The 27,760-nt window shown below is 41.4% G+C and overlaps 1 protein-coding gene across 1 annotated transcript; it reads left to right on the forward strand.

The window, feature by feature from the left end:
* Nucleotides 1–13: 13 nt before the first annotated feature.
* LOC142153090 (hemagglutinin/amebocyte aggregation factor-like) lies at nt 14–27,739 on the forward strand. The gene is made up of 6 exons (XM_075210364.1): nt 14–421; nt 10,500–10,689; nt 18,678–18,753; nt 21,935–22,123; nt 25,381–25,533; nt 27,563–27,739. Exons 2-6 carry the CDS (start codon nt 10,632–10,634, stop codon nt 27,600–27,602), a joined length of 516 nt encoding a protein of 171 aa, XP_075066465.1. The 5' UTR covers nt 14–421; nt 10,500–10,631; the 3' UTR covers nt 27,603–27,739.
* The last annotated feature ends 21 nt before the right edge of the window (nt 27,740–27,760 follow it).

The raw sequence follows: 27,760 nt of genomic DNA on the forward strand, positions 1-27,760 counted from the left end.
TTTGTTTTCTTTCGAACATACTACTAAAGTGGGATGATTCTAAACCCAAATGTGAGAAATAACCAAGAGTCTTGGCTCTTTGGTCAAAGGACACCTGCACCAATTTGTTTTCCTTTAGTAGTCTGTGTGTATAGTAATGTTCTCTATTTGCATTTATTGACCTTTTGGTTTTCTTCTTTATCTATTGGTTTCCACTACTTGCTACCAAGGTCACTATGCCCTAAGCTGCTAAACTTGAATGAGGACAATTTATAAAGTGACACGTGTAATGATGGTACGATGGTACTGTCAGTGCATCTAACCACAACCTGATAAATACCCTTAGTTGGTGCATGTGCAGTACTCAGATTGGTGTGAAGCTCCGGTGTGACAATCCAAGCAGCTATTCATCACTGGGACCATAGGAAGACAGTGACAATCGGTAGGTGCCGTACACTACACACAGATAAACGTGTGGCCATTGCATAGAGCAAAACAAGGAAAATGTAGTCAGTGTTTCTCTATTGTACCCAGTATAAAATGTGACAAAACCGTATTTAAGAGCCAACAGATTGATAACAACGCTGGAAGAACCAGCGCTATTATCAATCTGGTTCTTGTACTGTCCTTTATTGATCCTTTGTCTGGTATGTAAAAATGTTCACTTAAATGTAAGTGTCCTTTTACTCTACTTTAAAATTGACAAACGTTATGTCGGTAATTCCCAATCGGTTCATATTTTCCTTTTGTTTGTGTTGTGTTTTGTATTTTTATAAGGGGTTTCAGGTCTGAAAAAAAAGCTTTAAACTGCTGTTCATGGTCTTATGTTTCCTCCTGGTACAACGCTGGTGCAGACTGATTACTGTGCATTAGTTGTATTTTCTATGCACATCCTGAGATAGGTGGCCAGTAGAAATAAAAGTCCTATATAAGCAACTGCAGATGTCCTTTTGACAGGAGCTTTGTGAATTGCTGAAGCTCCTCCCTATGGTACATGTTTGTTTTGCACTTTATCATGTTCCTTTTATGTGTTTGCAACAAACAACCAGATTACCGTGTAGTTTCATGTCATTTTGGATGTTTACCATGGTAATTCTGCATCTTTTGTTGTAAGGGGAATAAGTGCTACAAGATTTCATATTATTGAGGGCATTTACCATGACAATCGTGTCACTTTTCATAATACCATGATACTCATAATTTTAACTTTTTATTCCATTACAAACCAGTCTTTTAAAACATTTAATGGTTCTGAGGCTTCTCATGTTGGTGCCTCTAGAGAACTTTGTCGTCCTAAATCTCTTTATGGACTGCAGTGAAGACTGTGACACTTGCAGACGTGTAAAGAAAACACATTTGAGCAAAAGAAGAAAAATAAGCAAATTACTAAAAAGTAGCAACATTAAAAAAAGTAACTTTTTTCTTTTTCAATTGCATAAAAATGTTTGAATATTTTATACAGCCTACACCAGTGGTTCCCAAACTTTTGCAGTTTGCAGCACCCTTAGAATCTCCAATTTTTTCAAGGCACCCCTCCTAAAACAGGAGTGCCCAGTAATTATTTTGAAGTAGTTGGGTCAAAAAATTGTAATAAGTGTCAGGACAGAAATACTTATTTAGTTGTATGCAAAAATGCCCCATCTGCATCCAGACACTCTGCTGCCTTCTGCCGCCAAGCTGGCCCCCCCCCCCTCTGCCGCCAAGCTGGCCCCCCCCCCCCCTGCCGCCAAGCTGGCCCCCCCCCCCCCCTGCTGCCAAGCTGGCCCCCCCCCCCCCCCTGCCGCCAAGCTGGCCCCCCCCCCCCCCTGCCGCCAAGCTGGCCCCCCCCCCCCCTGCCGCCAAGCTGGCCCCCCCCCCTCTGCCGCCAAGCTGCCCCCCCCCTCTGCCGCCAAGCTGCCCCCCCCCCTCTGCTGCCAAGCTGCCCCCCCCCCCTCTGCCGCCAAGCTGGCCCCCCCCCCTCTGCCGCCAAGCTGCCCCCCCCCCCTCTGCCGCCAAGCTGCCCCCCCCCCCCTCTGCCGCCAAGCTGCCCCCCCCCCCCTCTGCCGCCAAGCTGGCCCCCCCCCCTGCCACCACGCTGGCAACCGCCGGCCTACACAATATATATTGTCGTAATTGCTGTGCAAAGAACTTGTGTATCTTTTTACAAAGGTTTAAGGCTGATTCCTATCCCCCCTTTCACACTCCCAGATGTGCTGCTGAAGGACTTGAGGCTTAAAGTGTGCAAATTTATTTATTTTATTTTTTGCGCCTATCACCTTCTCCTACAAGCTGCAATGATCCAGAGGGAAAGAAGAAATCTTGTGGACCTTGCCTACTTTTATAATACTTATTAAATCTTGTAGCACATGGTTTTGAATTTCTTCTCTTTTGCCAAAATTTTGATTTTTGATTTATGTATCCACAATCTGTATAGGGGAAATAAAACTAGCATTTCACATCCACTGATATTAAAGGCTGTGTATTACTGACTGAATAATACAGAAATAACTGAAGGGTTTGTATGTGGCTAAATACACCCACCATGCTCTGTCAACTGAACAGGCAGTGACCTGCTCTGTAGCAATACACATGGAGGGAGCAGGGTGACATCATTGTAGATGGTATTGTGGAAGTCTCATTGGGACACCCCCTCAAGATGTGCGAGGGGCTTCATTTGTAGTAGTGTACTTAGCAGCTGCAGTGTCCATTTAACGCCAAATAATGTATTGTCCCTTTTTTCTTTGGGCTCATCTGGAAATGGAAATTTGCCATTTAAGGTGGTCCTTTAATCTTATTTTTGCTTTTGTTCCAGTCAAATTTGTTCCTCTATGTTCAACTTGCTTGTTCCAGTTTCTCTCTCTCAAAGGGACAGCTACTTACTGACAATGGTGTGGACACAACACAAGGGGGCTTCACTGGTTAAAGGTACTCTGATTATAGCAACTTTACCTTTATGGGGAAATCTGGATTAATAACGCTACAAATGTAGTCAGAATAGATGTCATACACTGCTCCTAGTTTATAAAAGCAGTTGTTTTTTTTTACTGTAGAAATAATGCTTTTCGTTGAGTTTTTTTTTTGTGGCAACTAAAATGGTGCAGGCTTCAGAATGACCCCAGTAACTATATTTTTTTAAAAGCGCTATTAACTGTATAACTATATTAAATTAATAAAAGCATTTATAATATAAGTTTTCCGAACCCGATTCCTCATGCAGGGTAATTGGAGTCTCCTTTTCCTCCTCCATGACTACATACACAATAGGTTAATTCCTCCTTATCCGGAGTCAGGACAAGAACAGACCAGGTGTATAAGGATTCGCCTCCTCTGGTCTGATGTAGTCTTTTTCTCTCCTTTACTTAGTCAGGTTCCTGTTAGGTTTACCTGTGGTTAGACTCACGGGAAGAGCAGATGGATCCAGTCCTGGCTGTATCTCAGAGTAGAAGGTGGGTAGACCGGCCTCAGTGTGGCATGAAGCCACTACATTATTCTGCCCTGTTTCTTGGGAGGGGTGTAAAGAGTGAGTTCACATGATGACATATGCTCTGTATGCAAGCAGACAGGTGGAAACAGTCAAAACAAGAGGAAGGCCACTGCCAGTGTGGGTGCCATTACAAAGGCTAAAACACTAAGCTGGAATGTTAAAAATGCAAGGAGCCATTTACAACCCTTGAAAGTACCACTGAAATATATTGCAGGAGTTGACTGGATGTGTTGCAAGTGCCCAAAGATTGAGCAAGGAATAGAAGGTGCTTAATTGTCCAACCTGTGACGGGACTCCATTGAAGGATTCAACTGGAAGCTTTGTACCACATCAACTATGGAACCGCAAGAACCGTCCCCCTCAGATAGTAGATATTTAAAAATGGATGATTGTGGCTCTTGTAAATCCCTCTCCCTAAAGAAGACTTAAAACTGCAGAGGACTAAGAACAAGAGCCATAGTCTGAAGTGTGAGGGTTCTGAGTCAGGTGACATACAGGATGCTTCATTCTGAAACATCTTACATGGAGCCGGAAGCTGTTCCAGAAGGATGCAGATTTATCACTATTAGTAGACTCTGTTACAATCGATTTGTAAGCATATGGAGATCCTAAAGAAAGACAACGGCTTCAAGTTATTTCGGGATTCAAGAAGAAAAGCAGGTTGTTTTTGCAGGAGAATGGACAAACCCAGATAGATGCTTGTGTAACACATAGTTAGGGCACCTGCATCAATTTGTGGCAGATGATACAAAACTGTGGGGTGAATAACCTGAAACTGATGCAGCTGTGGCCGGAAAATCAAAGAAAACCATTTCTTTAGAGGATGCAAATGTATTTAAGGATGGAATGGATAGAAGGCACTAGGAGCCAACAGAGTCCATATAATAGTGTGTGCAGCATTAAGGGACTTCTAGGGTTCTGTGAGTTTGGGCAAATGGCTTTGAAAGGTGCATCTAACATGGAGTAAAGGGTGAATGAATAAAAACTGGTACACAACATGCTTCTAGCAACCAAATGTGTATGTGAAGTATCTATGTATACAATGAGATGTACAGGCACCTATGATGGCAGTGAGAAGGCATTATTATATCACATACAGGAATTAATTTATGAATTAAAAACTTGTTCTCAATTAAAAATCAATATCTGGACAATTATCCTAGGCCGTTTTCCATAACCCTAATCCATAATGGGGAAATTGTTAAAATGTATTGAAAGTGAATAAATAGAAATGAGTGAATTCAAATATTTTGTCTTCAACCCATAGGTGAAGCCAGCTTTATAGGGTTTAACTATAACCAATTTTCTTTATTATGACCGTAATACAGCAGGTGAAATAAGTATTGAACACCAACAGTTTTCTCAGTAAATTATAGATTTAATGTGGCTATTGCTATGAAGTTTACATCAAATGTCAGCAACAACCCTTGCAATGCACACATCAAACCATAAATGTCCATAATTTAAGATGTGTGTAATAATGTGAAATGACACAGGGAAAAAAGTATTAAACGCTCCCTGAAATTTATTTAATACTTTGTACAAAAGACTATGTTGGTAATGACAGCTACAAGTCGCCTCGTGTATGGAGAAACTAGTCGCATGCGTTGCTCAGGTGTGATTTTGCCCCATTCTTTAATGCAAATAGTCTACAAATCTTGAAGGTTCCGTGGGCTTCCTCTATGAACTCTGATCTTTAGTTCTTTCCATAGATTTTCAATTGGATTCAAGTCAGGTCATTGGCTGGGCCATTCTAGCAGCTTTATTTTCTTTCTCTAAAACCAATTGAGTGTCCTTCGCTGTGTGTTTGGGATCATTGTCTTGTTGAAATATCCACCATCGTATCATCTTCAGCATCCTGGTAGATGGCAGCAGATTTTTATCTAGAATGTCTTGGTACATTTTTCCCATTCATCCTTCCATTATATGCAGTATCTCAGTACCATGTGCAAAAAAAACAACCCCACACCATGATGTACCCACCTCCAAACTTCACTGTTAGTATGGTGTTTTTGGGGTGATGTACAGTGCCATTTCTCCTCCAAACATTGTATGTATTATGGCATCCAAAGAGTTCAGTTTTGCTCTCATCTGACCACACTATATTCTCCCAGTATTTTACACGCTTGTCCAAATGTTGTGCAGCAAATTTTAAACGAGCTTCAACATCTTTTTTTTTTTTTTTTTTTCTTCTTCTTCAGCAAAGGAGTCTTGTGTAGTGAGTGTGCATACAGGCCATGGCGGTTCAGTGCATTATTTATTGTGTTCTTTGAAACAATTGTACTTGCTACTTCTAGAAGTGCTAACCACTAAGCCACCATACTCTCCTTATAATAAGGGTTTACTATGAGAGATATTTAATAACAGGCAGTAATCGATAATGGCGTTAACCATATATCACTGAATAATTATGTTAAATTTTATGAATATTAAAATTCCAAACAAATATAGGAGAGATTTAATATCTGATATGTATGGTCCTGCTGACATTGTAACTATATACATGAATGAATAGACCTCACATTAGAAGAGAGCCCCCACCACCAGCAACCACACTGTTAGTAGTCGCAGTGGCCGCGGGCACCGCCGCGACTCTCTGTACTTCCCTGCTGGCGTCCCGGCTGTCACAATGATGACCGGGACGTCCCTTCTGGTTTCTGCGTCCCGGTTGCCTGGGCAACAACCGGGACGCTTGAGCTCCCCTGCCTCTGCGCCCGGCCAGCGGGCTAACAGCCGGGCACGCGCAGGATTCACTAAGGTTTAGCCAATCATGGCTAATTTTAGTTTTACTGGCAGCCATCTATGTCTGTGTAGGTGTTCAGTAATTAGTATGCAGCTAAGCGCTACATTCCCATTGGCCACCAGCATTGCTGCAATTAAGTTGAAACTGGGGATACTTTAAGGGCTCCTTGACATTTATTAGCTGTAGAATTACCTCACTTATCCAAGAAACAGGTGGAGCACTCGTTGCCATATATTAGCTGTAGAATTACCTCACTTATCCAAGAAACAGGTGGAGCACTCGTTGCCATATATTAGCTGTAGAATTACCTCACTTATCCAAGAAACAGGTGGAGCACTCGTTGCCATATATTAGCTGTAGAATTACCTCACTTATCCAAGAAACAGGTGGAGCACTCGTTGCCATATATTAGCTGTAGAATTACCTCACTTATCCAAGAAACAGGTGGAGCACTCGTTGCCATATATTAGCTGTAGAATTACCTCACTTATCCAAGAAACAGGTGGAGCACTCGTTGCCATATATTAGCTGTAGAATTACCTCACTTATCCAAGAAACAGGTGGAGCGCTCGTTGCAATGTTTCCTAGATGTGGTAGGAACTGTCGTGTGTTTGAGTCATTGCTCTGTCGCTTACCATCCAGCCAGATCGCTGCGGTATTTGGCTGAAAGTATATGAAAAGCATATTGTGACCTGTGAGATGGTCAAAATTGAATGGAAATGACTTCAAATTAGTGTTAGTGAGGTTAATAATAATGTAGGTACAAAATAATACTTAAATTATGTTATTTTAGCCCAAAAAATTGATTTATTTTTTTAAAAAATTGCAAACCAAAACACGAAGGTAATCCAGATCCAAAACACGGGGGTCAGTGAGCATCTCTAGTCTGTATAGATATTGGGGATATTACAAATATATTTTCACATTTAAAGCAACTGCTTGTTTGCTATAACTGGAGATGAATTAGCAGCTGGAGTTAGAGCAGAAACAAATAAGTAGCTTTTTATATTTCATTACACTGAGAGCTAATACGGGTCTTCTTAGACCCTGGAGCAGGTGTGGATGAAGCTCCCAAAACTCTGTTGCCCAGTGTCGGACTGGGGCATGAAGGGCCCACCGGGGGACTGCAACACTAGGGGCCCACCAGAGGGGGTGTGGTCAGCCATCATAGAGGCGGGACCTGACACTAGGGGGGGAGTGGTCAGTCCACAAAGGACAGCTAGCACCTTAGTGTAGTATATAAAGAATGCAGTGTGTGTATAAAGAATACATAGTCTTGACCTGCCCCTTAGATTGGGCAGAACAGTCACCAAAAATCAGGATTGTCCCACTAGACCAGGCTTGGCTAACCTGTGGCACTCCAGGTGTTGTGAAACTACAAGCCCCAGCATGCTTTGCCAATATATAGCAGCTTATTGCTGGAAGTGTATGCTGGGACTTGTAGTTTTACAACACCTGGAGTACCACAGGTTGGCCAAGCCTGCACTAGACTCAGAACATTTGACAGACTGTCCTACCTGTTGTTGCCACTTTTATCACCTGTGGCTGCTGGTTTCTTTAGTTGCGGCTTGTCTGGATCCTGGAATGTTGAGGGCCCTATTTGGAAAAAATAATGGGTACATTTAGAAACGCCAACCATCCCTGCCATTAAATCAACAGCACCCACATTTAATAATTAGGCCTCTCTCCAGCCTCAACATTAAAGTAATAGTGCTCACATTTGATAAATAGATCTATTTCCCTCCAACCAACCCCAACATTAAATTAATACTATTCTCATTTAATAAATAAACCTATTACCCTCCCTCCAAATAGCCCCAGCAATAAATTAATAGCATTTACGTTTAATACATACATTTCCCATGACCATTCCCAGCATTAAATAATATTCACATTTAATAGATAGCCCTCCTCCCCACACTTAGCCCCACATTCAATTATAGACCCAAACCACCTCAGCATTAAAGGTCCCATCATCCCCTCCCTATAATGTGCTCTGCAGCCCCCCCTCACTATAGTTTAGCATAGGGAGCCCCGTCTCACTATAGTTTAGTATAGTCAGCCCCCCTATAGTTTAGTATAGATAGGCAACCCCCCTATGCCACATAGTGCCCCCAAAACAATGTTATGCCACAGAGTAGTGCCCCAAAACAATGTTATGCCACACAGTAGTGCCCGAATGTTATGCCACACAGTAGTGCCCCCAATGTTATGCCACACAGTAGTGCCCCCAATGTTATGCCACGCAAGTGTCCCCAATTCACACACACACTCCCTTCAGCGGACGGGGAGGGGGCGGGTCACATGATCGCAGGTGCAATTGAAAGATGACTGGCTGTCAGTGACAGCAGGGACGCCGGAGAGGACCCTGGTGAGGACCTCTCCAGCCTCCAGGTAAATCGCGGCGTGCAAGTCGCGATAGCGCAAAACGGTAAACGAGCAAAGCTCTCAGCACAAAGAAATCAGAAAATAGTGGCGCTGAAAGATAGGATTAAAAGGTTATAGTGAAGGTCAGGACCGCAGCTGTAAAGGATTGGTAAGATCCTAAAAAGTACAACTATAAGAGAAATATACAGCGCTGGAACTGACAAACACCCAGATTATAATTTTGTAGAAAAATGTATAAAATACTTTATTAGTAAACATATATAGCAACCCATAAAAAATACCTGGGCAACAGTGCAATGATACAATCACATGTAAGTACTAAAAAACCCTAACTAATTAATTAGGCGTTCATGCTAGTAGTTGGTGCAACCATAATAGACAACATGTGATAATCACTAGTGCTTCATAGAGATGGTTACACAGAATCATATAGTTCGTACTGGGAGCAAAGCTCCCAGCACAGTTAGTTTCCAGCTACATCGGCTCTGGGGACAGGAAGGAGGGGAGAAACGTCACACTTGCCTCTAAAAGAAAAAAAAAGAGAAGCAAAACAATGCAGTGCAGGATCCTACAACACTGAGACACAACAGTGAGATCAATGCAGCTGCACTTACACCTTTTTCCTATTCTCCCTGACAAACTGAAAATACGGCACACTACACCACGATCCAACAAACAGCGCTGGAAGCGTGCTGCTCGGAGAGGTTCTTTCACTCCCAATGTTTTGGAACCTGTCCCACGAGGAATGTTCTCTTACCTACACAGAAAATGCTGTTGATCTGTGTGTTCTCACACTGCCTGGGGCTGCACCATAGATCTGCCGCCACGACGGCCCGCCTTATCTCACAAAGGACATTACACTCTTACCAGGGTTGTAAAAACGCCTGTCCTTGATTAATTGTTTGTTGTACTTGTACTTTTACTCCGCCCACCTGTAAAAGGGGGTGTGGCCGTAAGGTAGCCCGCTGGGCCAGTCCGACGCTGCTGTTGCCACAATGTAGTTATATTTTAACAAAAAAAATTCAAATTGCTGATAATTTCACATGACTGCGTGGGAAAAGCCCCTACATTATAGATAGACCTTGCATGTTTATATTTCATTCTGCGGTGGATGGTTAAGGGTTTCTTGTTTTGCCAAGTTCGATCCAGCTGGAATATTTTTGGGTAATTGTGATTGAAGATGAACAATTTTTTTTTTTTTTAAGCTCATGTGAAATATTTTTTTTGTTTTTTGCAGACAAATTACATTCCAACACATTTGTTTTGTATTTATCAGACTCCTTCTGATAGAGATATCCTAAAATGTTGCCAGGATGAAATTAAAGAATGTTTGTTTATATTGTGACATTCACCATTAAATTTGATAAAACAAACTCCTTCATATCTATTGTAAGCTTGTTGACACCTCTAATATTAGTAGAACATCCAGATGTGTAACAATGAATTAGTAGAATCTCCACAATCTCTGATAGTTTGTGAAGCCAGAATATTGCCAAAAGCCTTCTATAAAATTCAGTCCTGAATGATCACCGAATCCCCACTGTGTGGATAACGATGGATGTATGGTGCCCTATATGGTCACTAACTCACGTACCCACCATCATCACGGTTTGAAACGAGCAGCTTTTCACACAAGTCCGTTCAAACTGTTGACATCGTCAATAGGACTCCTTGCCCCCAGATGAAAAGGTAATTATTAGATACACTCCATTAGAAAATGTATCAAACCAATGTTATACAAGTTATGTTATATTTAAATAATTGATTATTGGGGCGGGGGGCTGTTTTGCCCATATAAACCACTTCCCTACCACATAACAAAATCCACACAAGTTATGTAATACTTTAAATGAAAGCATAAACAGGGAGTAAGATTTATAATTGTGTCATTTGTAACCGTGACTCTTTGTCAAATGCTGTTTTTAGGAGTGATATCGGAGCCCAGCTGGTCAATGTGTATGTAGACTCTGTCGGCATCATATATAAACCGCCTGGAACACAGATTTACATATAACACCAAGACTTCATCTGGATCCAGACTGCTTCGGCTCTGTAGTCATGCAGGTGATATTGATTCTTCTACTGAGTATCGCTGCGGCGTGTGCAGGACCTGTAGGTAAAGTTATATTCTACAAACATATAGGAGATATTGTACCCTTTACTGAAAAAATTAGACATAAGTCGAGGCCGTATGCTGAGTGCTTTTATACATTTGAGGGTATTGAATACAAAAGCCAGACTGCATTATTCCATGTAATAAGTGTTTTCCTTATGAGCATTAGAATGACATCCAAAATCATTGTGTGTACATTTTATACATGAGCATCAGAAGTGTGATAGAGAGATATGAGAGATTATGGATATATATGGGATAGAAAGATGGATAGATATAACATGGATAGATTTGGGATATGGTGACATAGATATACAGGAGATACACTATATGGATAAAAGTATTCGGACGCTTGGCCATTACACCAACAGTGACTCTAATGACCTTGTATTTAAATACTTATACTTTAATATGGAGTTGGTTCCCCCTTTGCAGTGATGACCGTTTCCACTCTTCTTGGAAGACTTTTCACAAGAATTTGTGCTTATTCATTCTGTAGAGCATTCATGAGGTCAGGCACTGATGTTGGACGAGAAGCCCTGGCTCGCAGTCTCCATTCCAGTTCATCCCAAAGGTGTTCGATAGGGTTGAGGTCAGGGCTCTGCGGGGGTCAGTTCAGTTCTTCCACACCGAACTTCTCAAACCATGTCTTTGTAGTCTTTGCTTTGTGCACTGAGGCACAGTCATGTTGGAATAGAAAAGGGCCTTTCCCAAACTGTTGCCACAAAGTTGTAAGCGTAGCATTGTCCAAAATGACTTGGTATGCTGAAGCATTAAGATTGCACTTAACTGAAGAAAAGGGGTATGTCCAAACCCTGAAATACAGCCCCATACCATTATCCCTTCACCAAATTTCACAGTTGGCATAATGTTTATAAGGCAGGTAACGTTCTCCCAGCATCCGCCAAACCAAGACTCGTCCATCTGACTGTCAAACAGAGAAACGTGATTCATAATGCCACAGAACACTCTTCCGCTGCTCCTCAGTCCTTTACCCCAGTGCATCCGACGCTTGGCATTGGTCTTGGTGATGTGAGCGAAGTTCGAAACACTTTAGCTATGGAATCAGCAGAACGTTGGCGACTTTTACGCACCATTCGCCTTAGCGGTCGTTGACCCCACTCTGTGATTTTATGTGGTCTTCCGCTTCATGGCTGAGTTGCTGTTTTCAATTTTCTAATATCACTTACAATTAACCGTGTAATATCCAGCAGGGATGAAATTCACAAACTGTCTTATTGCAAAGGTGGCATCTTATCACAGTAACACGCTTTTAGTCAAAGCTCCTCAGAACTATCCATTTAGTATCACAAATAGAGACTGCTTGGCTAGGTGCTTGATTTTATACACTTGACAATGGTTCTGAATTAAACTCAATTCAGTAATTAACAGGTGTGGCCAAATACTCTTGTCCATAGTGTGTGTGTGTATATAGAGAGAGAGATATAGAGGGAGGGATATTTACACAAGTTCTGCCCAGGGGCGGGCTGGGCCGGGGGTATTTTGGGCCGCCTGGTGCAGCCGCATCATTCATTCGCAGAATATTGTACTACAGCTTGAAGTACAATATTCTGTAAATGGATGATGCCCCCGTAGTGAGTACTACGCAATGTGACAGCCCCTGCACAGACCGCAAAGGCTGTCTCCATCGCATCTCAGTAGCAGCTTCAGATCACTGTGTCATGTGACCGCAGTGGTCACATGGTACACAGTGTAGGCGGGGCTGATGGAACTCTGTGGTAGTCAGTGTGCAGGAGCCTCTTCATTTCTTCCTGTTAATGGAGTCACTCGTGTAGAAAAAGGGTAAGAGGAAGGGGTACTGTTTTGGGGGAGCTAGCGTGCGTGAAGGGGGCATGTGCGATTGAAGCTGCAGGGTATAGGGGGACATGTGTAGCTAAAGGTGTTGGGGGCAGAGGGGAACATGTGTGACTAAAGGTGCTGGGGCAGAGGGGAACATGTGTGGCTAAAGGTGCTGGGGCAGAGGGGAACATGTGTGGCTAAAGGTGCTGGGGGCAGCGGGGAACATGTGTGGCTAAAGGTGCTGGGGGCAGAGGGGAACATGTGTGGCTGAAGGTGCTGGGGCAGAGGGGGACATGTGTGACTAAAGGTGCTGGGGGCAGAGGGGAACATGTGTGGCTAAAGGTGCTGGGGGCAGAGGGGGACATGTGTGGCTAAAGGTGCTGGGGGCAGAGGGGGACATGTGTGGCTAAAGGTGCTGGGGGCAGAGGGGGACATGTGTGGCTAAAGGTGCTGGGGGCAGAGGGGGACATGTGTGGCTAAAGGTGCTGGGGGCAGAGGGGGACATGTGTGGCTAAAGGTGCTGGGGGCAGAGGGGAACATGTGTGACTAAAGGTGCTGGGGGCAGAGGGGGACATGTGTGGCTAAAGGTGCTGGGGGCAGAGGGGGGGGGCATGTGTGGCTAAAGGTGCTGGGGGCAGAGGGGAACATGTGTGACTAAAGGTGCTGGGGGCAGAGGGGGACATGTGTGACTAAAGGTGCTGGGGGCAGAGGGGGACATGTGTGGCTAAAGGTGCTGGGGGCAGAGGGGGACATGTGTGGCTAAAGGTGCTGGGGGCAGAGGGGGACATGTGTGGCTAAAGGTGCTGGGGGCAGAGGGGAACATGTGTGACTAAAGGTGCTGGGGGCAGAGGGGGACATGTGTGACTAAAGGTGCTGGGGGCAGAGGGGGACATGTGTGGCTAAAGGTGCTGGGGGCAGAGGGGGACATGTGTGGCTAAAGGTGCTGGGGGCAGAGGGGGACATGTGTGGCTAAAGGTGCTGGGGGCAGGGGGGGGGCATGTGTGGCTAATGATGGAGGCAGACGTGTGGCTAAAGGTGCTGGGCAGAGGTGGGGATGTGTGTCTAAAGCATGTGGGCATAAAGGGGGGGCCTAATTATAAAATGTGGGTGATACTGATTTGATTGATATTAAATATTGATTTAAGGCCAGGGATTGTTGAAGTTTTCTAAATTTCATGTACCCATTTTTTATTTTTTTTACCAAATGGGGCCTCCAAGGATCCAGAGCTAAAGTAACCAGCAGCCACAAGTGGTGACAGTGACAAGAACAGGTAGGAGAGAGCAGGACAGTCTGCCAACAGTCCTGAATCTGGTGGAACAGTCCCGAATTTGGATGACTGTTTTGCTTAGGACAATTTGGAGGTATGTCCCACTTAGGTGCACACAGTTCTACCTTCACAAGCAGTACACTGAACAGTAATGCACACAGTATTGCCTGTGTATTTGTCTAAAATGATAACTATGCTACATCATAGGGGGTTACCCTGTCTAAAGTGCCCAGGCTCCCCAGAGCCTTAATCCAGCTATGGGCCTGGGCATAAAAATATATATATGGATTAAGCAACACAAATAGCCTCTTTGGATTTTGGTACAATATATATTTATCTATATACACCTTTTAAGGATGGGCCGTTACTTATGGGCCAGTGCTGTGTGCTTGCCCCCTGGGCTAAAGTCTGCCAGCCCTCCTCTGGTTCTGCCCCAGCATTGTCTACAACTCACTAGGCCCGTTTATTACCAGACCCTTCACACATTTGCACATCTCATTTAATGATAATTCCCCTGATTGTGTGCTCTGTGCACATGTAGGTTCTCTCTTCAACCTGCGCAGAGTGTAAGGGTCTTGGCTCTAATTCTAGAATTGGACTCCTGCTCCATCTCCTTATTAAATTGGACTTTTCTGTTTTCTTCTAATGTACAGTATAGTTTTTGTTTATCCCTCATTTAAATAGTAGTGGAATTTAGGGAACTTTTCACATTTCAAGGGTCATGTTTAAGAATATCATTTGAAATAAATCAAATTACTTGCATTGATTTGTTGGTATAGTTTATCCTGTGCATGATGTCCTGGCCTCTCTCTGAAAGTGCAATTGAGATATACACAGGAAAAACTGTCACCCTAGACACCAGGAGTAGAATTCTGTAGTCATTGGTTGCTCCAAATGAAAATATTTTCTAATACGTAAGGAGGTGCTGCCAAAATACACCTACAATATTGCATAAACAAGGAAGAGAAAAAGGGTGTACATAATATTGGTGCATGGAACTGATGAAGTTTCATAGTATATTAATTATAAATCATTTGACATAGATGCAACTTGGAAATACAAGGAAGAGAGCCCAGCTCTAATCGGAGTGCATCAAGATGCCCCCCCCCCCCCCCCCCCCCCAAAAAAAAAAAAAATTAAAAAAATGATATAGATAGGCACCAAAATATAAAACATAACTTTTTTTTTTCTTTTTTCTTTCTAATAATTAAAAATTTAATTATTAAAAGACAGCGAAATATGAGTGAAATGTGTACCACAAATTGTTTAAAATTAGCTATGTGTGGCTCTTCCATTTATAATATCCATTCTAGAGAAATAATGACCAGCTGACAAGGTAAGTATAAGAACACAACCTCATATACTATCCACATAAGCTGCAATCACAGCCGGCTTTATATTCTCAATATCGCGGTTCATTAATAGGTCCACTGTGAACTACTGAGGTTGTGTCTTAGAACCTCCTACCATTAAATTCCCCATTATTTATGTGGTGATCTCTCAATAACACAGCTTATTCAAATAAATATTCTGCGACAAGCGCAACCTATTTCGTTAATCACTGGCGCAGGAAAAAAGAACCTTTAACAAATATATTCTCATCACAGAGAGAGAGGGCAAAGTGACGGGAGTTAATTCATAGTAACATAGTTGATGAGGTTGAAAAAAGACACCAGTCCATCAAGTTGAACCTATTTTGGATCTCCTGCGATCCTGCACTTATATTTGAAATTGATCCAGAGTAAGCAACCGCCAATCTGTTTCAATTGGGAAAATTCCCCCAGACCCAATATTGCAATCCTATTTTTACCCTATATCCAGTACTATCCTTCATTTTAATTAACGGTCGTATCCCTGGATACACTTTTTTCCGCTAAAAATTTGTATAACCCTTTCTTAAACATATCTATTGAATCTGCCATCACAACCTTCCCTGGCAATGAATTCCATATATTGACTGCCCTTACTGTAAAGAACCCCTTCCTTTGCTGGTTGTGAAATCTCCTCTCCTCTAACCTTAGTGGGTGACCACGTGTCCTTTGTATAGTCCTTGGGGTAAAAAGTTCCCATAAAAGGTCTCTGTATTGACCCTTAATGTATTTGTACATAGTAATCATATCTCCTCTTAGATGCCTCTTTTCTAAAGTAAACATGCCTAAACTGGCTAACCTTTCCTCATAACTTAATGACTCCATACCCTTTATCAATTTTGTCGCCCTTCTCTGAACACTTTCTAGTTCCAAATTATCTTTTTTTATAGAGAGGTGCCCAGAACTGTAATGCATATTCAAAATGAGGTCTTGCCAACGATTTATACAGTGGCAAAATTACATTGTCTTCCCTTGCATCTATGCCCCTTTTTATGCATGCCAATACTTTAATTGCCCTTGCAGCTGCTGCTTGACATTGAGCACTATTGCTAAGTCTACTGTCTACAAGCACTCCCTAATCCTTTTCCATTAGATTCTCCTAAATTAATTCCATTTAATTTATAGATTGCGTTCATGGTTTTGATCCCTAAATGCATAACCTTACATTTATCTATGTTAAACCTCATATTCCATTTGGCCACCCAATCCTCCAGTTTATTTAAGTCCCTCTGTAGAGAAGCTACATCTTGCTCTGATTTTATTACCTTACAGAGTTTAGTGTCATCTGCAAATATAGAAACTTTACTCTCTAAACCATCACCAAGGTCATTAATAAATATATTAAAAAGGAGTGGCCCCAGCACGGAACCTTGAGGTTCTCCCCTTAAGACTTTTGACCAATTAGAAAATGTTCCATTTATCACAACTCTCCGTTCCCTATTCTCTAACCAGTTTTCGATCCAAGTACAAATGTTGATTCCTAGACCCAGTTCCCTTATTTTGTATACCAACCTCTTGTGTGGCACTGTATCAAAGGCCTTTGCAAAATCTAAGTAGACCACATCTACTGTGCTGCTCTGGTCTAAGTTTCCACTAATTTCCTCGTAGAAACTAATTTGATTAGTTTGACATGACATCCCTCACAAATCCAAGTTGATCCCACTAATAATTGTATTGCGCACCAAGTAATCCCGAATACCATCCCTTAAAATACCTTCCAGTAGTTTCCCCACTATTGATGTCAGGCTTACAGGTCTATAATTCCCTGGTTGTGATCTCGTCCCCTTTTTAAACAATGGCACCAAATCTGCTATTCGCCAATCCCTTGGTACTGAGCCTGATGAGATTGAATCTCTGAAAATTAAGAATAGCGGTCTACCTATTTCCGAGTTTAACTCCATAAGGACCCTTGGGTGTATACCATCTGGACCTGGAGCTTTATTTATCATAATATTCTTCAGTCGCCTTTGGACTTCTTCCTCTGACAACCAAGTATTAATTAATGGTATGGTTTCATTTCCATTTTTATATCTTACTCTTACCATTTGTTCCTCTCTAGTAAATACTGAAGAAAAGAAAGTGTTTAATATCTCTGCTTTTTCCTTCGTATCATTTATCAATTCACCCATCTCACTTCTTAGGGGTTCTATATTATCTTTTTTAATCCTTTTACCATTTATATACTTACACTATACTTTTGGGGTTTGTCTTACTTTCTTTTGCAACGTGCCTTTCATTTTCTAATTTAGCCAATCTAATTTCCTTTTTGCATGTTTTATTACATTCCTTGTACCTATGGAAGGACTCCTCTGACCCTTCAGACTTAAACAATTTAAATGCACGCTTCTTCCTTTGCATTTCTTCCCTCACCTTTTTATTTAGCCACATTGGTTTAGACTTGATTCTTTTACATTTATTTCCCATAGGAATGAACTTATACGTGTATGTTTCCAACAACATTTTAAAGACAGCCCACTTTTCTTCCGTATTTTTTCCTTCAAAGGCTTTGTCCCAGTCTATGCTCTTTATAGACTCCTTTAGCATATTAAAATTTGCCTTTCTAATGTTTTTAAAGTCCTGTTTGATCCCTTATACCGTTGCTTCTGGAAACTAATTTCAAATGAGACTATATTATGATCACTGTTTCCCAAGTGCTCCCTTACTTGAATATTTGATATTACGTCTACATTGTTTGTTATTACTAGGTCCAGTATAGTCCGGTTCCTAGTTGGTTCCTCTACTAATTTGGACATGTAATGGTTTTTTTGTGTCCTCAGAAACCTATTTCCCCTAGCTGTACCGCAGGTCTCAGTACTCCAATCAATGTCCGGATAATTAAAATCCCCCATAATTTAAATTTTACCTAGTTGTGTAGCCTTTTCAATTTACTGTAGAAGTTGGGCTTCCTTAATCGTACTAATATCTGGCGGTTTATAGCATATTCCTATCAGCAACTTCTCTGAACTTTTTCCTCCGCTGGATATTTCCACCCACAATGCCTCTATATTCTCACCAATATTCTCGTATATAACTTCCTGAATACTTGGTTTTAATTCTGGCTTAATATAAAGACATACTCCTCCTCCCCTTTTATTTACCCTATCCCTCTTGAAGAGAGAATAGCCTTCCAAGTTGACTGCCCAGTCATGTGTATCATCCCACCAGGTCTCCGTAATACCTATAATATCATACTGCTCATTCATTGCTACTAGTTCTAACTCCCCCATTTTACCTGTCAGGCTTCTTGCATTTGCAAGCATACACTTAAGTCTATTGCCTCCCTTAGGTATTTCTTTTTGCTTTAAAAAGGGCCACTCCTTATCGGCTATGCTTCCGGTTCCTAGTTGGTTCCTCTACTAATTGGGACATGTAATTCCTATCTGACATTTCACTCTCTTGGTCACTAACATTCTCCATAAGAATCTATATTGCAGTATGACTTCCACTACTATCCTCCACATTTCTGTAGCGCCCCCTAATCATCAAAACATAGAGGCTTGTGTGTATTCTGTGTCACATCATGTTAATATATATTTATATTTTCTTTTCTTAGGACTATGGGTCAATGAACTTGATAAACCTTTCACATACACGTGCAAAAACAGCCAGAGCATTAGCTTCATTATCAGGTAATTAATAATATATTCCAGATATCAAACTGTATTCTCCATCTACAGCCAATGGAGGCAGCCATTCTATGGGGTGAACCAAGATCTGTCAGAAGGCAGCCAATCACTGCACTAAGAACTAGTGACATCACGAAGGTATGAAACAAAGTGATTGGTTCAGCCTGCAATATGGCTGCCTCCACTGTGAGTAATCGCAAGGTCTACATTACATGATATTTCCTAATTATCCAGTCTTGAGGTTGGTATTTTGACATAACCATTTCCTGCTCACCAGTGTCGGACTGGGGCATGAAGGGCCCACCGGGGGACTGCAACACTAGGGGCCCACCAGAGGGGATGTGTTCAGCCATCATAGAGGCGAGACCAGACAATAGAGGGGGAGTGGTCAGATCACGAAGGACAGCTAGCACCTTAGTGTAGAATATAAAGAATGCAGTGCATGTATAAAGAATACACAGTCTTGAGCTGCCCTTTAGATTGGGCAGAACAGTCGCCAAAAATCAGGCTTGGCTAACCTGTTGCACTCCAGGTGTTGTGAAACTACAAGCCCCAGCATGCTTTGCCAATATATAGCAGCTTATTGCTGAAAGGGTATGCTGGGACTTGTAGTTTCACAACACCTGGAGTACCACAGGTTAGCCAAGCCTGCGCTAGATTCAGAACATTTGACAAACTGTCCTACCTGTTGCCACTTTTATCACCTGTGGCTGCTGGTTTCTTTAGTTGCGGCATGTCTGGATCCTGGAATGTTGAGGGCCCTGTTTGAAAAAAAAAAAATGGGTACATTTAGAAAAGACAACCTTCCCTGCCATTAAATCAACAGCACCCACATTTAATAATTAGGCCTCTCTACAGCCTCAACATTAAAGTAATAGTGCTCACATTTGATAAATAGATCTGTTTCCCTCCAACAGACCCCAACATCAAATTAATATTATTCCCATTTAATAAATAAACCTATTACCCTCCCTCCAAATAGCCCCAGCAATAAATTAATAGCATTTACGTTTAATACGTCCATTTCCAACAACCATTCCCAGCATTAAATAATTAATATTCACATTTAATAGATAGCCCTCCTCCCCACACTCAGCCCCACATTCAATTATAGACCCAAACCACCCCAGCATTAAATTAAAGGTCCCATCACCCCCTCCCTATAGTATTCTCTGTACAGCCCCCCTCCCTATAGATTAACATAGGCAGTCCCCAATAATTATAATTTAGCATAGGCAGCCCCCCTCACTATAGTTTAGTATAGATAGGCAGCTCCCCTATGCCACATAGTAGTGCCCCAAATCAATATTATGTCTCACAGTAGTGCCCCAAACAATGTTACTCCACACAGTAGTGCCCCCAAAGTTATGCCACACAGTAGTACCCGAAATTCACATATACCACGCAATAGTGTCCCCAATTCATATTATGCCCACAATAGTGCCCCCCAATTCACATATGCAATGAAATAGAGCTCTCAATTCACACACACAAACACACACACACACACACACACACACACACATATATATATATATATATATATATATATATATATATATATATATATATATATATATATATATATATATGAGAATTCTGTCTCATGCTGCAAGTCCTGTAATTTGGATGAAATATCCAGTAGTATTGAATAAAATAAAAAAAAATCTACTTACCCATTGCTGCAGCCTCTCTGGTCCTTAGTCCTTCAGGAAGCATAAGACAGTCAGCTGACAGGAGGAGGGGGTGGGTCACAACATGATCGCAGCTGCGATCTTATTTGAAAGATGGCTGGCTGTCACTGTCAGTCATCTGCAGCAGCAGGAACGCCGAGGAGGACAGCGGGGACGCCGAAGAGGATATCGACCCCCCCCAGGTGAGCTGGATGGGCTCCACCCACTTGTAGAAGGGGGTGTGGCCATAGGGCAGTGGGGCCTACCGGTGATTTTTCCGGTATCCAGGTGGGCCAGTCCGATGCTGCTGCTCACTGTTTTATCAGGTTAATACACATTTATCCTCTTACTGCAACATATGGAATTCAAACCTCGTCATCATATTTTGCAGAGTGCATCCTCTCACTCTGCAGATTCAAATACATCTATCTACATCTTATGTACATACTGCGTCCTCACATCCTGATTATATTTATTGTCTTGTGTCTGTCTGACTGTAAAGAAATATTTTACAAATTTGGTTCTTACCTATTGTGATGGAAAGGACATGACCAGGCTTGTTATTTCCCAGCAGTCAATCAGAGTAAAGGATAGTGGTCAGCTATTGTTCTTAAACAGGGCCAGGTGTGATGTTTTATTCTGAGCCAGTCACTTCCTCTGAGGACACTAAGGACAGGAAGCTGGGAGCAGCTGGAGACCCTCGGACATCACAAACGACTAGAAAGGGGTTAAGACAGAGAGTGACTGACTATCGCCCACCATCACCAAGGGATTAATGACAGCAAGATCCTATTGTTCTCCCCTAGGACTGAGTCAGACATTGTGGCATGAGAACAGCAGGGGGGGGGACGACTCATTTGGTCCTGAGACATGACTACGCTCTTGTACAGCCCCACATTGAACTCTACCAACCAGGGGATACCTTTATTTTCTAAGACCTGAGAATAACCCTGTAGGGAGGGATCCCCTTATAAAGGCCCAGGAGAGGTTTCTGGGTGTGTGTATGGTTGGGGCACCACATGTGTGTTATTTTGCTTCTGAAAGTCACTGATGTTTGAGTCTCGGCTGCTGTCAGTGCACTAAGGATTACACCTGGGAGTATTGTGATTGCAGACCTGCTGGCTCTGCTGAATGGTAGCTCCATAAGACTCCCATGGTCGATTGGGCATTAATCACGAACAGTGTGGGAAAGTTCTAGGAAGTCTAGCAGTAAATTGGTGTTTATTGGACCTGTTTATATTTTTATGTTTTATCCTTATACTCATTTAGAGACTTGTATTGTACAACTCTCTAATACAATATTGTATCTTTCCCTGTCTCCCATCTGCGTGACTTGACCCAGAAGTCTCAGGGTACCTCTTGTGAGTTTAGGCTCTAATACCCCGGGTCCTCACACCTGTCAGCATTCTGTGATAGCCCTGTCACAGCTATTTAAATTATGTATAAGTGTATAGAAAATGCAAAAGGGATATACCAAAAATATATTGATCAAATTCTTTACCTTTCTCCAGCGAGCATAGCAATAAGAATAAGGATCGCGTCTGGGACTTTAGCTGCCAGAACACCTTTAACAAACCATCGTCTTGTATCTGGACATACTACGTCAATGACTTTGACAAAGAGTTTACCTTTACCTGTCCATTTGGATCTGTTCTGACCGGCACGTCGAGCTATCATGACAATAATACAGAGGACAGAAGGTAAATCAGTCTAGTAATAATACATTCATAAAGCTAATGAACAATAATTAAGCAATTAAGTGACATGTCTGCTTTCAAACAAGTGTCTTCCATTCAATCTGTTAGGCCCTAACATAGATATTTGCAATCATGGTATTTCTGAGCTTCAGTTTGGAAGATCCGTAACTGCCTGACTACAAGTGGAATATTATTATTATATAGTTTACCTGCTCTGGATAACCATTACTGCTCTGCAGCCTTAGGATTGGCTCTTTCCCATCTACTTCCATACCTGCCTAGTCTCCCTAACTGTCAGTGAGACTCCTGAATTTTGTGTAGTTCTCCTTGACTCCCAGGAGAGCAGGCTTGTCTCCTAGCGAAGTAGGCAGGACTGGGGCCTCAATGACATAATACACTGCAGATCAATAACGAGATGCTGCATATCACAGAGGAGGCGGCCCAAATGAAGCAAATTGCCACACCACGCCCCCTCCCTCCTTTACTTGCCACTTCACCTCCCCTCCGGGATATGTAGGATTTTAAAGGTGGCAAGTATGCCTACTTCAAACCTCCCATTCCGTGTTACCTTTTCTGCAACTATTAACCCTGTGCAGGATTTAACCACAAACTTGTCCATTGAGGCGGCATGGTGATGATGTCATAGTGGAGACAAAGATTTTCATCAATTATTTATATAGCGCCAGCATATTCTGTAGCGCTTTACAATTGGGAACAAACACAGTAAAAAAAACAATACTGGGGATGAGACACAGCAATGTTGGTCAGAGGGTTGTAGTCTTGTGTGGATTGTATAAAGGGTGGCAATAGGTTAAGACGGTGCTTGAGGAATATTATAAGCTTGCCTGAATAGGTGGGTTTTCAGAGAATGCTTGAATGTTTGAATACTATTAGGGCTGTGGCTATCTGATAAATTGTTATAACTGGTCTAGTAGAGGTCTTTACCTTTTGAACACATCTTGTTCTACGGGAAAGTTGGCTGCTAAAGGTGCTCAGATGCCCCTAGGACTCTAATCTATAGTAGTAGAAACTTATCAGGGTAACCGCAGCACAGGGTAGAACTGGAATACTGGAGGCAGAGACCAGGGACAGGCCTAGGTCGTGGGTCCGTAGCAAGCAGGAAGGTCAGTATATAAGCCAAAGGTCAGGGCAGGTAGCAAACACGGAGAATCCGGAGGACAGGCCAAAGGGCACAGGCAGACAGGCATGGTCCAGAAAGCAAGGCAAGGTCACAACAGAGAATCTGGTCACAGATAGCAAGTATCCTAGGAACAGAAAGCTGGTCAACAAAACGTGCAGCACACAGAACGCTATAACCGGCAGGGAGGCGAATTAGAAACGGGGAGGCATAGGTCTTAATAATCAGCCTCAGAAGGATGGTTCGTAAATTACCTTGCGCATGCGCCCAGCTGCTTGACATGATAATATAAAAATAAACTTTTTAATAGAAATTATCAAAATAAATAATCACAATACCATAAGACCAAATTAAATTTAAATATAACTAGTACCATAAAAATAAAAAAATAAATAAAAAAAGTCCTCTAACATAAGCGCGCAATATATAATCTGGTGCAAGTCCCAAATCTATCAAAACAGCAGTGGATAGAAGGTTGGTATGCAGATCCAAATGTCCAGTACTAAATAGTCGCATCCCAAGGGAACAGCAAAAATCTCAAAATAATGAGGTATTTCACAATACTTGTTGTTCTAAGATCTCCCCTTAATGGTGATGACACAGGATAAGCGTTGGCCGGCTTCTTGTTAGAAGTGGGTGTAGGAGGAGGAGCTCCTTATGCGATGTAAGGGGAAGAGTCGGCGTGTGTTCCACTGCGGAACGCGCATGTCGCTACCTGTCGCCGAATCCTGTCATGATACTGGAAGAGGGCGGTACCCAAACACGTTTCGTCACTCTTGTGACTTTCTCAGTGGGGAATGCAGAAGTCCTGATTGTCAGTGTTTATATAGCCCACAGATCAATTGACAGCAAATAATTCGGTAGTCTGCAGGTAATATCGTGATTAGCTTATAAAAAATGATTTCTTTATGCAATCATAAGTATAATCAATAAGGAAACTTAACAGGTGTAATAAAATATCCAAATGTATATTAACACACAGATTCTTAGCAACTGACAAACGATCAATATATAGAAATACTATCGAAAACCAGCGCCCTCCCTACTAAAAATTAAATGATCCCCAAAAAAATATATAAATTCAAAATGATAATCATAAAATAAGTCTCGTGTACAGTAACATTTAAGCCTTGTACAAAGGAGCCAAAGGTTGTCACCTCCTACAATTTGAGATGATATTATGTGCCCCTTACACTAAGCTCTATTTTTAACTATGAACATGTAGGAGGTTTATATTGATGATTTCTATCTAATCTACGTAGTGAATGAATTAGTTCTCTGGAGGTGCACTTGGATATAGTCCAGTGATAGGGTCTCTCTCTGTCAACCTAACGTTTCAAGAGAGTGACCTTTATGTATAGAATATGGTTGATCGGTATCATTATCCCTTAAGGACGGAGGTAGGGGATCTAGAAAAGGGAGGGAGGGGAAGAGAATGGCATGAGCAATGCTAGGAACAGGAGGATAAAGGACAAAGCCCGTACAGTGATAACATCCCTGCTGGTATTGCTGGGTGGTTTACAGCACTAGGTATTCCCAAAGCCCAATCCCATCAGCATTTTGAAGCAAAGCCAGTTTGGACTAGGTAAGTACCAAAGTCGCGAGGCTTTGGGAATACCTAGTGCTGTAAACCACCAGGTCAGATACTATTTAAATCTGCAATGACCATTTTAAATTGCATAATCACCTTTCATAGTTATAGACTGCAGGTATTTGCTACGGATATCTATAGATGTCAATCAAGGGGTAAATGTATCAAGCTTTAAGTTTCCGGTGGGTTTGAAAAGTGGAGATGTTGCCTATAGCGACCAATCAGATTCTAGTTATTTATTTAGTACATTCTACAAAATAACAGCTGGAATCTGGTTGCTATAGTCAACATTTCCACTTTTCAAACTTGCCAGAAGAACACAGCTTAATAAATATATGCCAAAGTGTCTTCAAATACCACTTGAGTAACAGTGCCATCTATAGGCATTAAGTAGGCACTGCAGCCCATATCTAAAAAGAAGCCTTACTTTTTTAAATAATCTGAGAAATTGCACAAATAACTAAGATTAATTAGAACAATTGGCTGCTAGTGCTATTTTAAAACATGAATTCACAATATGCTATTTTCTAGGTGGAAGTATTATTGCTGCAAAGGAGGGGTGGAGGTTACACGCAACTGCAAGTGGAGCGGCTACGTCAATGACTTTGAAAAGTACCTGAGATGGGAAACACCTACTAATAATTACCTGACTGGGGTTCATAGTTACCATGACGACATCAAAAAGTATGTATTCTATAGCAGGCTAATAGTGATCATTTCTCCCAAAGAGAACATTTTGCATAATTTTTTACAGTATATGTAAACATTTCCTTACGGTAGATATTGATACTTTGCTTAGAAATTGTCTCTGCGACTGGTGTTGGCGCTGCTCTTCCAATTTTGTGGCATTCAGCTCCTTTGTTGTAAAACTACAGCTGCTGCAATATCACTTATTACCAGCAGGAGGCAATGCAGAGCAAAATTCTATACCTTGGCAGACACCTGTGAGCATTTTCAAAAACTACAGAATTATTTATTTTTACCATTTATGGCTGATATTCTCTAAATTAGGGGCTTAATTATTTTTAATTTGTCATAAATTTTCTTTGTTTCTTGATTGAATACAGCGAGACTGATTTATTAAGAAAAGTAAAGCAAAAAAAAAAAGTAACTTTGCACCTTGGCAAAACCATGTTACATTGGAGGGGGATTTAAAATGTGATGGCAGATTTATAGTTGGGGTAAGGCATGTCCTAAATCAACTTTGAATTTCAGTGTACAAATAAATCTATCTAAGTATTTCTGTGCTACATGAATAAGCAGCCAGTATTTATCTTATGTGCAAAATAATAAACTAATTTGCACCCCTTGCATTGTAACATGGTATTGTCCAGGAGAAAGCTTAATATTTTTTTTGCCTTACTTTCCTTAATGAATCAGGTCCAGTGTGTGTTAACCCGCTAATGACTAGGGGTATTTTATAATTTTGTGTGACCACACATTTGGAAAAAAAAACTGTGCTTACGCCGTAAGCCTTACGGTATCCTGTTAAATTTTATAATGTTGTTTTTTTTTTTTTTTTTCTGAAAGAGCTTTAATTTGGTATAATTTTAAGAAAATATTTTGCAGGATTATATAAATTAAATTAGGCAAAATTAGTACAAATAAAATGCACTTTTATTTGATTCATCATTCTCAAATAATTAGTGAGCACACAGAATCGAATCATTTAAATGTGTTCCCATATTTTTCCCTAATTTATACAGTTTACTCTAGTTTATGAAGGCTCTAGAAGCTAAAAGCGGGATTATATAAAAAAAAAATAGTGTTATTGTTTACATTTTTAAAACATTATTTTAAACTTGTTTGTAACTTAATGTTACTTAAAAAATAAACAATTTAAATTACACTACTTTACAAAGAAATTTGAGACAATGAAAAAAATATACTATGTAGATGTAGAATACTAGCGGATGGTACGCTGGCAATGCCCAGAGGTATTACTGACATTGATTTACATTTTCAATGATGTTTCAATCAATTGAAAACGGACACAAAAGGAGCTTATAAAAAAAGATGTTTAAACCCAACATTGAGTTAGCAAAATTAGATTTTCCAGCCTGTGACAAACCAAAATGACAGAACATAAAGCATGCAAAATGTAGGAAAACACAATTAATTCAAAATACAATACAATGTATGTAGCAAATGTGACCTCTCGCCCGTCCCCTTCATGTAAACAAACACATTTCCTTTTTTGATCTATAAATGATTTTTTATTTATAATTAATCTACCTATACCCAAAACTCTGACTCGTCTAAACTCTGAAGGGTTGGGCGGGTGGTAAATCCTAACCACAATGCTGCCTGACTCCCTCCCCACTCCTTTAGAATGGACTATACTACTCATGCCCCTCAAGGTGAGAACGGGATGGGCTTCCCTGTCCTCTGCTGGCCTGCAGGCCGCCCAGCGACGATTCCACTTACTCATCTCTGGCATCATTGCGGCACCTTTAGCTGCCATTTAGTCTTACTCTGCACCATTGATTACACTAATACCTGACATTAACGCGAGTCAACTAGTAGCTTTAAAACCTCTTGTATCCACTTTTTCTTCTCCATGACAGATGATAAACTGGAATCCAGATTTATCCTTATTTCACACCTCCCTATATGTTGTGTGAGCATATAAATGCCTATTGCACTAAGGAAAGCTGGATAATCTCAGTCTGTTTTATTGTTTAACATTATGAAACTGTGTCTTGTGTTCTAGCGACAGACGGTGGAGTTACCACTATTGTCAGAAGAACTAACGCAAGAGAAGTTCTCACCCAGAGCCAGAATCCATTACATCATCTAGAAATGTGTTCATGGATGTTACAATGTATCTGGCTTCTAATGCCACAATCTTCTTATAATACAATAAAGCATTGCTCTGTGGTTTATTTAATCTATTATTTTATGAAATATA

The sequence above is a fragment of the Mixophyes fleayi genome, chromosome 4 (assembly GCF_038048845.1).
Source record: "Mixophyes fleayi isolate aMixFle1 chromosome 4, aMixFle1.hap1, whole genome shotgun sequence".
Taxonomy (NCBI): Eukaryota; Metazoa; Chordata; class Amphibia; order Anura; family Limnodynastidae; genus Mixophyes; species Mixophyes fleayi.

Bases quoted from the DNA above. Each gene is read 5' to 3' on its own strand.
- LOC142153090 (XM_075210364.1), top strand. From the start codon at position 10,632: ATGCAGGTGATATTGATTCTTCTACTGAGTATCGCTGCGGCGTGTGCA. The intron at 22,124-25,380 runs GTAAATCAGTCT...GCTATTTTCTAG, and splicing joins AATAATACAGAGGACAGAAG to GTGGAAGTATTATTGCTGCA. The intron at 25,534-27,562 runs GTATGTATTCTA...CTTGTGTTCTAG, and splicing joins TACCATGACGACATCAAAAA to CGACAGACGGTGGAGTTACC.